At 46.2% G+C, this 13,764-nt stretch overlaps 1 protein-coding gene across 1 annotated transcript in view; it reads right to left on the reverse strand.

Moving 5' to 3' along the window:
• The window catches only part of LOC135320510 (uncharacterized), a 61,081-nt gene that overhangs the window by 37,811 nt on the left and 9,506 nt on the right, over positions 1-13,764 (reverse strand). Inside the window, exons 9-13 of the mRNA XM_064483623.1 lie at positions 13,471-13,523; positions 11,528-11,692; positions 11,108-11,220; positions 9,156-9,699; positions 1,683-1,842 (exon numbers count right to left, since the gene is read on the reverse strand). Coding sequence (XP_064339693.1) covers positions 11,217-11,220; positions 11,528-11,692; positions 13,471-13,523 — 222 coding nt within the window. The 3' untranslated portion in view covers positions 1,683-1,842; positions 9,156-9,699; positions 11,108-11,216. The remainder of the gene's footprint in view (positions 1-1,682; positions 1,843-9,155; positions 9,700-11,107; positions 11,221-11,527; positions 11,693-13,470; positions 13,524-13,764) is intronic.

The raw sequence follows: 13,764 nt of genomic DNA on the forward strand, positions 1-13,764 counted from the left end.
TCTCTCCTATGTGCCCAGTGCTGTTTTAAGACTTCTTTTATTTTTTTTCATAAAATAATAAAGTGCTATTCCTCACCCCTGCCCATGGCTGGTGGAAAACCTACTGAGTTTTTATTGAGTTGTTTTCCAAGAAGTAGAGATCAGTTATAAACAGAACACATCTTCAGGGCAAAACAGGCGGAGTGGTTTTCCAGCAGGCCAGATAGCTATGAAGGGTTTTCAACAGAGGCACACAGAGGCTGAGAGAGAAAGCCTCCAGGACCCTACAAAAAGCTGCCCAAACTGCCTTCTCCATGGCACTACTGAAATAGGAAAGAAAAAATCTGACTCCATATTAGATCTGTTCCTTTGACTTTAACCCTGTGCCCTGTTTCCTAGGCTTAGTCTTGTTGGTTCTGCACCTTTTGTAAAACAATGTTGCCTAGAGCCTGAAATATACAGGAGACCCTATTCTCAAGGCTCTGACTTTGAAGGATATTAACACTTTTCTATTCACATAAAGATAACAAGTTACAGAATAGAAAACAACATTTGTTTGTTGGAGGTTTACACGGATGTGACCCAGGTGAAGAGCTGCAAGAACAAAGGATTCTAACAACAAAGAATTCATACACCAAGTTTGCAACAACCAAGCATTCCCACTTCCCATTTTTAATATAAGAAGAGCCTGAAATCTGACTTGGGGTGATGGTTCCCCAGGACATTATTCTACCATTTCTCAGCTGGCTTTCCAAATTAAAGTCGCTATTTCTTGCCCCCAAAACCAGGTCTCCTGATTTATTGGCCTGTAATGCACGAGCAGAACAAGCCTGGACTCGGAAACACACACATTGAAAGTACCCATTTGTTATATTAAATGACCTGCTTCTACTCATCTTCCTGACGTTTTATTCTCTTGACCACTCCTGCTATGTTTATGAAAAACCTGTCATGTGGACACATTTCCACCTCTAGCCACTACCCTTCCAGGTAAGAACTGATGCCAAGAAGGCAATGGAAGTTGCTAGAAGGTATTACCTGGACAAAATAGAGCAGAAGTGGGTTCTGGCTGATGTTCAGGAGCAGGCTGGAACACCTGACAAGATGTTATAAGTACGGATAGACAGCTGGGCACCAAAGGAGAAGCTTCTAAACTTCCATGAGGGACTTGTTGGATAGGAAGGAAAAGTCCCAGACTATAGCTAGGATCCCACCACGAGCTTCCTGGGCGAGTCTGGGCAAGTAATTTAAAATCTCTAGGCCCGTGCTGTCCAACATGGGAGCTACCAGCAACATGCAGGATTATGAAGTTATTCTGTAGCCAGACAGAATTATAAAAAGACATTTTATTGCAAAGGCCCAGCAGGTATAATATTTAAAAACGTTATTGGTTATCTTGACCTAACGAGATATTTTTGTATGTGTAGGTTTCTGTGGTTTGTAAGGCCTGTGACTAATGATTCCGTTACAGTGAAGTATTTTGAAATTATAAGTTACTGGACACAGTACCCTCATATCACAGTTGAAAAAAACTGATCCACATAAGCAAGGTGATCTGACTTATTAGTTATGAGCAGGGGCTCTGGGGCCAGCCTGCCTGAGTATAAATTCTCACTCTGCCTCCAGGGGGTTCTGTGTGAATCTTGGACAAATTATTGTTGTTTTTGTTGTCGTTGTTATTATTTGTGCCTCTTTTTCCTTACCTTTTAAGTAGCGAGGAATATGTAGACTCTATCTCCTACTGTGTTGGCAGGATTAAATGAGTAAACGTCTGTGCTGCCCACTTCCCTGGGTTTCAGCATTCTCCAGGCAATCAGTGCCAAACTCAGAGGCATTCTCCACTGTCTTCGTCAGTCTGGGGTGCTGTAACAAATTACCGTGGGTCGGGTGGCTTAAACAACCAGCATATTCCTTATGGTTTGGAGGCTGAGACTTTCAAGGTCAATGTATCCTTGAGAGGATTGCCAGCTCGAAGATGGCTGTCTTCCCAATATCTTCATATCCCAGAGAGCAGAGAGAAGCAAGCACTCTGGGGGCTTGTATAAGAACACTAATCCCATTCATGAGGGCTCTACTCTCATGACCTCATTTTATCCTACTAATCACGTCCCAAAGGCCCCACCTCCCAATACCATCACCCTGGGAGATGGGGTTTCGACATATGGATTTTGAGGGGATGCAAACATTCAGTCCACACATCGGCTAAGTCTCCCCAACATGCAGTCATCAAACCTGTAGCTAATTTCAAAGTAATATTTATGTCTCTCTGCCCATTTCCATTCCTACATCCACTATCACTGAAGCCCTGTTACATTTTATTCCTTATTTTTCTGGTAGAGATTTAATTGATTCCTCTAACTCCAATGCTCCCCTCGCTCCAGTCTGCTTAATAGCCCTGCCAGGTAGGTCTTCCTTAAAACACCTTCCACTTCACCTGGTTGTTTTTTAGTTGTAAATGTCAGAATCCTCTCCACACCCCATCCTATACCTTTAATCCGTTACACTACGGCTCACTATGTTATTTTCCTCTTACCAATGTAAGAAATTTCCATAAGCTTAAGAGCTTAAACCAGCACAGATTTATCAGCTTATGGCTGTGGAGGTCAGAGATCCAACACAGTTCTCATTGGGCTAAATTCAAGGTAGCAGCAGGGTTCCTTCCTTCTAGAGGGTCTAGAAGAGAATGTTTCCTTGTTGTTGTTGTTGTTTTTTTCCAGTTTCCAGAGGTCACCCACCTTCCTTAGCTTGTGCCCCACGACTTCCTCCATTTTCATGGTCAGCAGCCTTTCTGAACATTGCTCTATGGCTACACCTCCCTCTGATTTTAAACTCAGCTGGGAAATGTCCTCCATTTCAAGGACCCCTGTGATTACATTCAGCCCACCTGGACAATCCAGGCTACTCGCCCTATTGTCTCATCTCAGGATCCCCTTGTCCCATCCCATTCAGGCATTATGAATGTGGCTGTGACACTCACCTTGTGTAACATTTCCTCTCATGGGCATTTTATGGTTCAAGGCACATATGAATGACTTTTTGTTTTTCTTCCTTAGCCTTTCTACATTCAGTATGTCTGGTGAGATTATATGAATCCTTTTTATTTGTCCCCCTGCACTAATCTTTAATAATGTATCATGGGTTTAAAATGCTAACTGATAGACAATTTAGAAGACAGAAATCCTCTAAGATTTTTGTCCTAAAATATCTGTCATGCATTTTGCCATGTACAGTAACATGTCACAGGTGGCTACCCTGTGGCCGGGGAGGGACATGATTCTGCCATAACACTCCCCTCATTCTCACCAATGTGCTGATCACCTAACCAAGGACCTATGCTCCCCGCTTCGCTCACTTCCTCCTCCTTTCCATTGACTACCCTGTTCCCATCGCTTCCTTCATTCAGCACATCAGGATTTCATGACCACATTCTTCTCTAAATGGAATGGGTATCTTGAATCTAATGTCTGACAACTGTTCTTACTGTATATGCACACACTGACCTGCACATAACCCCGTCCAGCTCTTTATTTTCCTAGAATCTCCCAGAGGAATCAGTTCCATGATGATGGTGATGATGATGATGATACTGACAATGATGACAGGGACCTCTCAAGGATTCTGATAAAGAGGGAATTAATAAAGGGAGGGAATCATTGCAAAATTGCCCCAGAGACAGGCTTAAAAGTAAATAACTGCTGTAGTGTTTAATGAAATTGACTAATATTTAACTATTTTTAAAACTTTATATCACTGAATTTAAAATTTTAACGGGAATTCTCATTCACCAGTAACCAAGATTCAACTCTAGGACCAAAGTCTAAGGATTTCAATCTTCTAACAAATTGTCCACTAGCCTTTTAAACACGTGATCCTTTTAAAAAGCTTAGTGCTGGGCTGAAAATAAGCAGGATTCATATAATCTCACCAGACACAGTGAATGTGGAAAGACTAAGGAAGAAAAACAAAAAGCCATTCATAACGTCTTGAACTTCACGTTGCTCACAGGAGAAAATGTTAGCCAAGGTGAGCGTCACATCAACATGACGCCTGAGTGGGATGGGGAAGCTGATCTTCCTCATCAGACATTTATCCTGATTTGTTAGATGCCAACACAGTTTCCTCATTGGATTTGCTTCTAACAAGTATGGAAGAATTTACGTTCTACCAAAAGCAGTCTAAACATTTTCCCCTGCTGTCAGGTCTCTGGACTGAATGTCCCCACAAGAAGGACATGAATATGTTTCATAGGGAATTCTTCCTGAGAAACAACAGGATTTTCGAGGGAAGAACTGCAGGCCCCCCATGGAGGGCTGGAGGAGTGCTAGAGGGGGCACTGGAAAAACAGCAGGAGTGAGTTCAGATACTACCGCTCAGGTTGCCAAAGACAGCATTGCTATCTCTGAGGATATGACATTCTCCCAAAAGTTCCATGAGTGAAGGTACCTGTGAACACTAAGCAGGTTGTTAAGAAACAGCAGCACATAATTTGCGTCACAGCTCAATTACAGTATGTTTAGATATTTGGAAAATAATTAGCCCATTTTCCTTTGAAACTGCAGCAGTAGCAATAGAAATAAAAAAGGCTGAGCCGTCTTGGAGACAACAATCAATAAACAATTCTAAATCGGCAGGATTCCTTGACGATATGCAAGCAATGAGCTAGATGTGTGCTGCAGATACCTCTTACTGCAGGGCTCACTCCTGCAAAGCATAGAACTAGTTTTCTCAGCAGACAGAGGGAACCAAGTCAAGATTCCAAATCTTGAGAGATTTACTATATGGCAGGAAAGATCACACAAGTACATCCAGCCAAATATGAATAAATGTAATCAAATATTATCAAATGTGATTGGAGCACAGATGGAACAGAAATTCCTTTCACCTGGGATCTAGAGAGACTTCTTCAGAAAATGTGGCTTTGGAGATGGCCAAAGACATGGGTGGAAATTTGGCAGAACAGGATGTAAGGAATTTTAAAACTGATTCTAAAATTCATATAAAAATTCAAAGGATCCCAAATATCCAAAACAATTTTGAACAAGAAAAACAAAGTTGGAAGACTTGCACTATCTGATTTTCAGCCTTTTTTTTTTTTTTTTTAAACTACAGTAATCAGAAAGTATGGTGTTGGTGTAAAACAGGAAAATAGAATAATGGAGCAGAATAGAATGTTCAGAACTAAACCAACACTTATATAGACAATTGATTCTCAAAAAGGATGCAGTGGAGAAAGGATCTTTTCAACAAGTAGTGCTGGAAGAATTAGATAGTGATATGCAAAAAAAAAAAAAATGAACTTTGATCCACACCTCACAAAATATACAAAAATTAAGTCACAATGGATCATAGATCTTAATAGGAAATCTAAAACTATAAAACAGCTAGGAGAAAAAGCATAGGCTTAAGCTTTATGACCTTGGGTTTGGCAAATATTTCTTTGCTATGACACCAAAAGTATAATCTATTTTAAAAAGAAACTGATAGAGTGAACTTTATCAAAATGAAGACTCTTCAAAGCTGTTCTAAACACTGCTAAGCAAATGAAAAGACAAGCCTTAGACAGAAGCTATTTGCAGATCATATATCTGATAAAGGTCTCTCTTTGTATCTGATCCAGAATAAAGAGGTCTCAAAACTCAATAATAATGCAAACACCTGAATGAATGAATGAGGCCAGAAAACACACTTCAGTAAAGATATCCAGATGGATAATAAGCATATGAAAAGATGCTGATTAAAGATGCCATTAGTCATTAGAGAAATGCTTTCAAAAACCACAGTGAGATACTAGTACACATACATACAAGAATGAATACGATTAGAAAGACCGACCTTACCAAGTGCTGGTAAGGAAGTAGAGCAACCAGAGCTGATACACACCACAAGGAATTTACAATAGTACAACCATTTTGGAAAAGTCTTTAACAGTTTCTTTAAAAAAGGTAAATACCTATCTACCATATAACCCAGATATTCCTCATGTGGTGCTTTAGAAAAGAAAAGCATATGTCCATATAAAGACTTGTAACCAAATATTCACTGCAATTTTATTTATAATAGCTCAAGTTGTAAATAACCCATGCATCCATCAAGAAGTAAATGGAGAAACAAATGATGGTCTATCCAAACACTGCTCACAACAAACTCTTCAGTAAAAACTCAGCACTAAACAATACTCTGCTATAAGAAAAATAAGCTATTAATACAGCAACACAGATGACCCTCAAAATAATTACACTGAATGAAAGAAGTCAGACAACATAGAGTAGATACTGCATTAATCCATTCATACAAGGATCTTGAAAATGCAGACCAATATGTTGTGATGGAAAGCAGATCAATGGTTTCCAGGGGAAGAGATGGGGAGGGAGGGAGGGACAACAAATGGCAGGAGAGAAGCTTTGTGGGTGATGGGTATGTTCACTCTCTTGAATGTGGTCATGGTTTCTTGGGGATATACTTATGTCAAAACGTATTAGCTGTACACTTTATACGTGTGAAAATTACTTTGCCAAGTATACCTCAAAGCTGTTTTAAGAAAAAAGGCACTTCAGTCCTGATCCACCTCAGCGCCTGATTGGAGCGACATGATCAGTCCCTCACCCTGTTTGCCTAACAGGAAGGTAGAAAACCTCTCACGGAAAATAACATATGGATTTTTCATTTGCAATGTCTGCCATGTAATAAAGAATTTCAAGACATGCAACATGTCAAGACTATATAACGGATAATATGAGAATAAGAAACATTAGACAAAGGATGCAAACCCCCAGGTGATGTAGGCATCAGAGTTACCAATAAAGGCTATAAAATACTTTTAATATATTCAAGAAAATAAGGAAATTATGGGAGAATAGACAACAGGGTAAAGACTTTCACCAGAGAAATATACTGGAATGTATTTTTAAGAGAAATCAAACAGATAATCTAGAACTGAAGCCTTCAGCTCTGGAAACAGGTAAACAGAGCTAATTAGGATCCATTTTAAGTAAAACTTTCAGTAATGCCGGGTAAAATACAACAACAAATGTAACACAGAGCTAACTATGGAAAGAGAAGTTCCCAGGTGTCAATACAAAGAGGACACTTAAAGCCCAGAGTGGTAATCTTGTGAGCTGATGCCACCACACCCTGGAGGGAAGGGGTTTTAATCTGCACATAAATAGAGATACAATGTCCATTTAGGAAAAAGGGTCCATACCAGATGTCGAAGACTCTTCCTTTATATCTATATAGTCAGAGACAGAGATGTAAAGTGGCAGCAGAGGTCACAGTGACACAGGGCCCTGGGCCAAGGAGTGTGAACACCTCTGCAAGCTGGGAAAGGTAGGAAGACGAATCCCTCCCTAGAGCCTCGGTGTGGAACGTAGCCTTGGCCACACGTTGGTTTAAGCCCACTGACAATGACTTTGCACTTCTGCACAAAAGAACAGTGAGATGATGAATGTGTATTGCTTTAAGCCACTGAGTCTGTGGTCCTTTGTTAGAACAGCAAAAGGAAAGAAACTCAGGAACCAACATGAACATGAACCCCAAGCTGCCTGCTGTGCTGGCAAGAAGTTCTTTGTCTCTGAACCTGGGGGAGTCTCCTGTCTTCTGGCAGCATCCACAAACTACCTCATGCTAACTTGAGAGCTTGCAGAGGGTTCAATCTTAACCCTGCACAGTTCTTGATATTTAGTTAATAAAAATGATGGTGTCATCATGGGTAGTTTTCCATCTTTTAAATACCCTTCAGTCTTCTAATAAAGCTACCTCTAATTGAGAGACAGTGTAAATAGTTTTCAAACTTCATAATAAATAACTGTGGTTTTATTTGGTTACTTAAATTATGAGTAATAATATTCACATTAGTAAAAGTTATTAAAATCAACATTGTTTAATGAAAATATCATTTCTTTTTGCATGAACATGTATTAACTACAATAAATGTTCCATGCTTTGTTCTACGATTTACTGTTAGAGCCTTAAAGAATAATATTTTCCTCAAAAGATATTATGGCAAAGGGATTTCTTTTGGTGGAACAGTTCCTACATCAAATCTGGTGCATGGCTCAGGCCACTGGGAACCTAGAGATGATAGATATTAGGAGGCATTATAAACACAAAATGATTTTTAAAGGAATTAAACAACTGGATGTGTGAAAACAAAGAATCTGAGAATATTCTAGTGAAATAAATGTATTTTTCAGCTTAAGCAAGACACTGGGTGAATAAATCTAAAATGAAAAAACCACCCAGAGATCAGCAGTGAGTCATGCATGCAGTGTGACTGATCAAAACCAAGTTGTTTCCAAACCAGTGTGCAGGCTTGATGCCTTCATGAATCAAGTCTGTGTGGCACCAGGCCATCTCGAATACATGTTGATGAGGTATTTATAAGCCCTTCACCATCCCAGCACAAAGCCCACACATGAGCCACAAGACCATCACCTACACATCTGCAAAAGACACAGCATGGTGAATAGCACTTTTCTTGTTCAGTAGCCGGTGGCAGGGCACTGTGAGCAGACAGAGATACAGGGACACAGAGACACAGAGGCACTTCCCCTCACTCAGCTGATAACCTTCCGTGCATTCCTGGGGACAGGATTGTCATAAAATGCACCATGGATTGATCCTCCTCCTAGGAAAGGAACGGTAGGTCTGTCCTCAGGTTGGAGCAAGGGTGGCCGGAGGATCTCAGAAGAGCTGTTTCAGCACAACCAATAGAAATGTCTGCCACCGTGACCAGGAGAGACAGGTCTCCTGCCATCCCGGTAGGCACTTGGGCTCCTGACAAAAGCTGGGCTCAGTAAAGGCTTGAGTAGAAGGCACAGACCTGAGGGATGCCCCAGCAAGAGACAGGAGGTAGGGCCTGGTTTATGCTGCTCTGGGTGTATCCCAGCCTCATCCGAATACGAAATCAGAAATTTGCAAAACAGCAGAGCTGGGATGGATCATCTACTCCAGACTCCTCACCTTACAGTTTAAAGGGTGGCAGCCCTGGGAGGCAAAGCAACGTGCTAAAGGCAGAGCGTGGAAGTGGCAGCGCCAGATGAAAAGCACCATGGCAACCCCGTTCAAGGCCGCTGACACTGAGGACGGGGCCAAGGTTTCCAACGAGGAGAATGAGACAGTGTAAATACTTTGTTCCCCCCAAAACCCCAAATGTTTACTAAGGCACAAAAACTCACCTTAGCTAGCTCTCTTCTGAGGGGGCTCTCTTCTGTCTCCGTCTTTCTGTCTGTCTCCATTTCTCTCTCTCAGACACAAACACATACAATTTTGTGAAAGGGGACTTCCTGCCATACAAAGACAGACTTCACATCTTCAGAGAAACACTTGACAAAGCACATTTCCAATTCAAGTCTTTGTGTGAGGTCTGGGCAACTGGCTTATTTTCTAGAACAATCGGTGGTTCCAAAATCAGGAGATCATCTTCCCCAAAGGAAGAGTTCTGGTCCGTGTTGATGAAGCTGGGGGTGTCACATTTCATGAGCCCGTTAGGCTCCTTCTCTGGCCACCTGCTGCATCTGATGGCTTCCTGGAGCCGAACATCACTGTCAAGGGCTATGGTTGGGATACCAGCTTTGGCCTTGTCCATGCGGTCCACTTCATTGACGTAGCAGTGAAAGAGGGACCTAGATTCGTCATTGTGCTGCCAGAGAACCCCTTGGGCACCAGCGGTCTTCCAAAGTCCGACACAAAGCTGTTCAGTCTGAATCTCTTCTCGGGAGACTCCGCATTGCAATAAAGAAAACCAAAATAAAAGATCGCCCACACTCTAGCTCGGTGACCTGAAGACTTATAGTTTTTGATATCTGCTGAGAGCAAATCCCTGCACAGAGCATGCTGACAAGCACTGGAAGTGAGAGACATCACTTTCGAACACATACAATTACACCCAAGGCAAAAGTCTCGTGAGGGCCCTTGGACCATCCTGAAAAAACATCGCTCCCTGAGAATCCTCAATACTGGTGCATCGCACACCAGTGTTTCTCAGTGGGACACTCAGATCATCTTCATCAGAATTAGTTAAAGTGCTTCTTAAAATGCAGAATTCTGGGGTGCACACCCTCAGAGTCTCCAGAATTAGGGACCGGCAGTCTGTATTTTCATAGCCACCAAGATCACTAAACATGCTCAGATTTAGCACCGCGGTCTACATCGGGTCACCTAAGCATCGACAATGCTGTCTCATGGGGTGGGGGGGGTGCCATATGTGTCAGTGTGCTGTCCTACCCACGTGTCTCCCCTGATTCTCAGAACTGACAGTGCAGTCCCATTGGGCAAGAAATACCACCATTTCACAATGCATACGCAGGGCGCCTGACTGACAGATACAATCAGTGCTAGGAAAGGGGACAAAACTCAGGTTCCTCATCGCTTGTTTCACTTACTGTGGGACAAATGATCAATTCAAGGGTAATAAATCAGTGTATGAGTGAATAACATGACTCTCGTTAGTCCCACGAGTGCCTGGAAGAGCGAGCCTGGGCACACTGAGAATCATAACAGCCCATCTACTTAATTGTCATCCTCCCCAGATTTATGTAAAGGTTACTTCCACCCAGGCAGTGACCCCTGAAGGGCAAGAATCATGTCTGAACACACTCTCAAATCCAGAACAGAACCTGACGACAATTAGGCTCTGGGGTCTGTGTTTAGCGAGTGTGGAATCTCAGTGATGCCAGCTCTTAGACCTTGCCTTCCCATCCCACCCCTCACGATATGGCCCTTATGACCAGCTCTCCCGGGGCTGGGGCCACGGAACCCATTTACAGGACTGGAAGAATCTGATCATATAAACCATCCCCCAGATTATCATCAAGAGTCACCTGCATTTCAGGGATCAGTAATCCCAGAAGCTTTGCAGTTCAGGCAGGTGAGGGATTTTTATATCAGCTCTGTCTTCTACTGTGACTGCCTGGGTGACATCAGACAAGGAATTCTCAAAAGCCTGAGCTTTTCCTTTCAGGAATAATCTAAATAACAAATCTCGTTGACCACTCAACAAGTGTGATGTGAAGATCAATGATTTACACAGGAGTACAACATTCACTAGGTCATGGATTTAGAATCAGAGAAAAATCATTTGAGAAAGATTGACAGAATGTAGCTTTAATGCAAATTTAAGTATTCTTACCTTTCAGTAAATCATCTTCTTCCCCAACTTATCACTTCACCCAAGTTTAAAAGATGTTTGAGAACAGGGATGAGTGTGCCAGCAATCTGGGACCCAATAACCTAAAATGTCACCTAGGAAAAAGAGGGGAGTAACACATTTTTAAAAAGCATGGTGAGGATGGCGGGGCCATCCCCCAACTCCAGACTAAGAAGCTCTAAGCAATACATTTCCTGCCTGCCTGGGGCATCAGCTGATGTGAAAACCCACCCAGAAACCTCACTGTCCAGCAGCTCCTCCGTAACACAGGCTACACTTTCTCAGAATTAAGAATTGGGGCCAGTAACCACTTTGCTGAAGAATAAAGACAAAGAAGAAGAAGAGCGTTCTGCCCCTCCCCAGGGGAGAGCCCAGACCTTGGGCTGCATGCACTGAGCCTACCTCCCAGGAGAAGGATAAACTGGAGAAGGGCGTCCTGCGAAACTGGGACAGCAAATGTTGAGATGGGAACAAATTGACCGGCTGGCCAGGGACAGCCCCCTCCGTCGCTGCCTTGGCGGCTGCCTCCGCCCCCTCAGCACATCCTGCCCACTTCCGGTGGTTAAGCTGTCAGGGAAACAGTGCTTTGCGACCTGGGGCAACAGAGGCTGCCCCCAGGCCAAGCTGCGGGGGAAATGGGATCTAAACCACCAGCTCCCAAGCGGCAAGCTCCATACCCCCGCCAACAACCCGCCGCCCCCGCAGCCTACAGCACCCCCGGGGCAATATGTCCTGGAGAAGGGTGACCCAGGAATGAGGGGCAGCAGATGCCACCCCCACGTCAGGCCTCCAGAGAGATGGGAGCTTATCCTCCAGCCCGCCAGGGGCAGCCCCCCTCCTCTCCAACCCTTGATGTCACCGCGCCCACCTCCCAGGAGCAACCTGACCGGGTGTGGGGTTTCAGGCTAATCTTGGGCGGGAGAGGCCGTCCCCAGGCCAGGTCAGGGGAGAGGAGAAGAAGTGGCCCCATTAGGCGGGGCAGCCGGCCGTCGCAGCTGCCTCTGCCCCTCGACAGCATCGCGCCCGCCTCCCAGGAGCAAGCTGACCTGGAGACGGGCATCCGGCTTCTTGGGCAGCAGAGTACGCCCCCAGGTTTGGCCGTGGGGAAGAGGAGAGCAAATTGACCGGCTCCGCGCTGCAGGTCCTCTACGCCTGCCGTCGCCTCCCCCACACTTTAAAGGCACTTCCCAGGGCGCCCCTCCCCCAGCAGGCTAAATGGGACAGGTGTGTCTGGTGATCTGAGGCAGGAGAGGCCACTCCCACACCAGGCCATCGGGGAGACGGGAGCCAATCCACCAGCTCCCCAAGGCAGCCCCCTACCCCCACAGCAGCCACCGCTCCTGCCCCCTGACCTCACGGTGGCCGCCTCTAGGGAGCAGGCTGACCTGGAGATGGACGTCCGGCGAACTAGGGACAACAGGGACCGCCCCCAGGGCAAACCACGGGGAGAAATGGGAGCAAATGGACCGGCTCCATGGGAAAACCTGCCGCTGCTGCCACCACCCCCAACGTAACACGCCCGCCTCCTGGGGCCAGGCTGACTAGGATACACGTGTCTCTTAACCCAGGGCAAGAGACACCGCCCCCAGGACAAGCCGCGGGGAAGATGGGAGCAAATGTGCCCGCTCCCCCGCTGCAGGCCCCCGACCCCCGCCACCCGTGCACCCTGACTACCCTGCCTCCCGCCCCCAGCAGGCAAAGTGGGAAAGGGTTGTCCCAGGACCTGGCGCAGCAGAGGCCGCCTGCAGGCCACGCGGCACAGACATGGGAGCTAATCCTCAAGCTCCCCCGGGGCAGCCTCCCTATCCCCGCAGCCACCACCATCCCAGCCCCCTGACTGCACCGCACCCATCTCCCAGGAGCAAGCTCACCTGGAGTCGGACCTCAGGCAAATCTCTGGCGGCAGAGGTCGCCCCCAGGCCAGGCCGCGGGGGAGAGAAGAAATGGAGCAGCTCCCTGGAACGGACCCCAACCCCCAGCCGCCGCCGCCGCCGCCGCCTCCCAGGACCAAGCTCACCTGGAGACCGGCGTCCCGCCTCTACGGCAGCAGAAGCCGCCCCTGGCTCCGCCGCGGGGGAGAGCGGAGCGAATTGACCGGCTTCCGTGCGGCAGCCCCCCTATCCCCGTGGGCCCTGCACCTTAACCACACCGCCTCCACTCCCCACTCAGCTTGCTGAGTGGGACAGGTGTGTGCAGCGACCTGGGGCAGCAGAGGCCGCTCCCAGGCCCGGCAGCCGGGAGAAGGCAGCTATTCCATCAGTTCGCCAGGGGCAGCCCCGCTCCGCCCCCTTGCCGCTGCCACCGCCCACTGACCTAACCGCCCCACCACCCAGGAGCAAGCTTACCTGGAGTCCAACATCTGGCGAATCTCCGGCGGCCAACACCCCCCCAGGCCAGGCTGCAGGGAAGAGAAGAAATCGACCGGCTTGCCCGGGCAGCCTCCCACCCACCGCCGCCGCCGCCGCCGCCGCCGCCCCCTCCGCCACCCCAGACCATTGCACTAATCTCCCGGGGTCAGGCTGACTGCGAGGATGTGCACTTGCCTTCTGACCCTGGCCACGTGCCGGAGCACCTTCCTGCACCCCTACACTCCCTGTACCTCTGCACCCCTGCCACTCTCTGCCCTTCCGCACTGCCTG

Source organism: Camelus dromedarius, unplaced genomic scaffold (assembly GCF_036321535.1).
Source record: "Camelus dromedarius isolate mCamDro1 unplaced genomic scaffold, mCamDro1.pat HAP1_SCAFFOLD_176, whole genome shotgun sequence".
NCBI lineage: Eukaryota > Metazoa > Chordata > Mammalia > Artiodactyla > Camelidae > Camelus > Camelus dromedarius.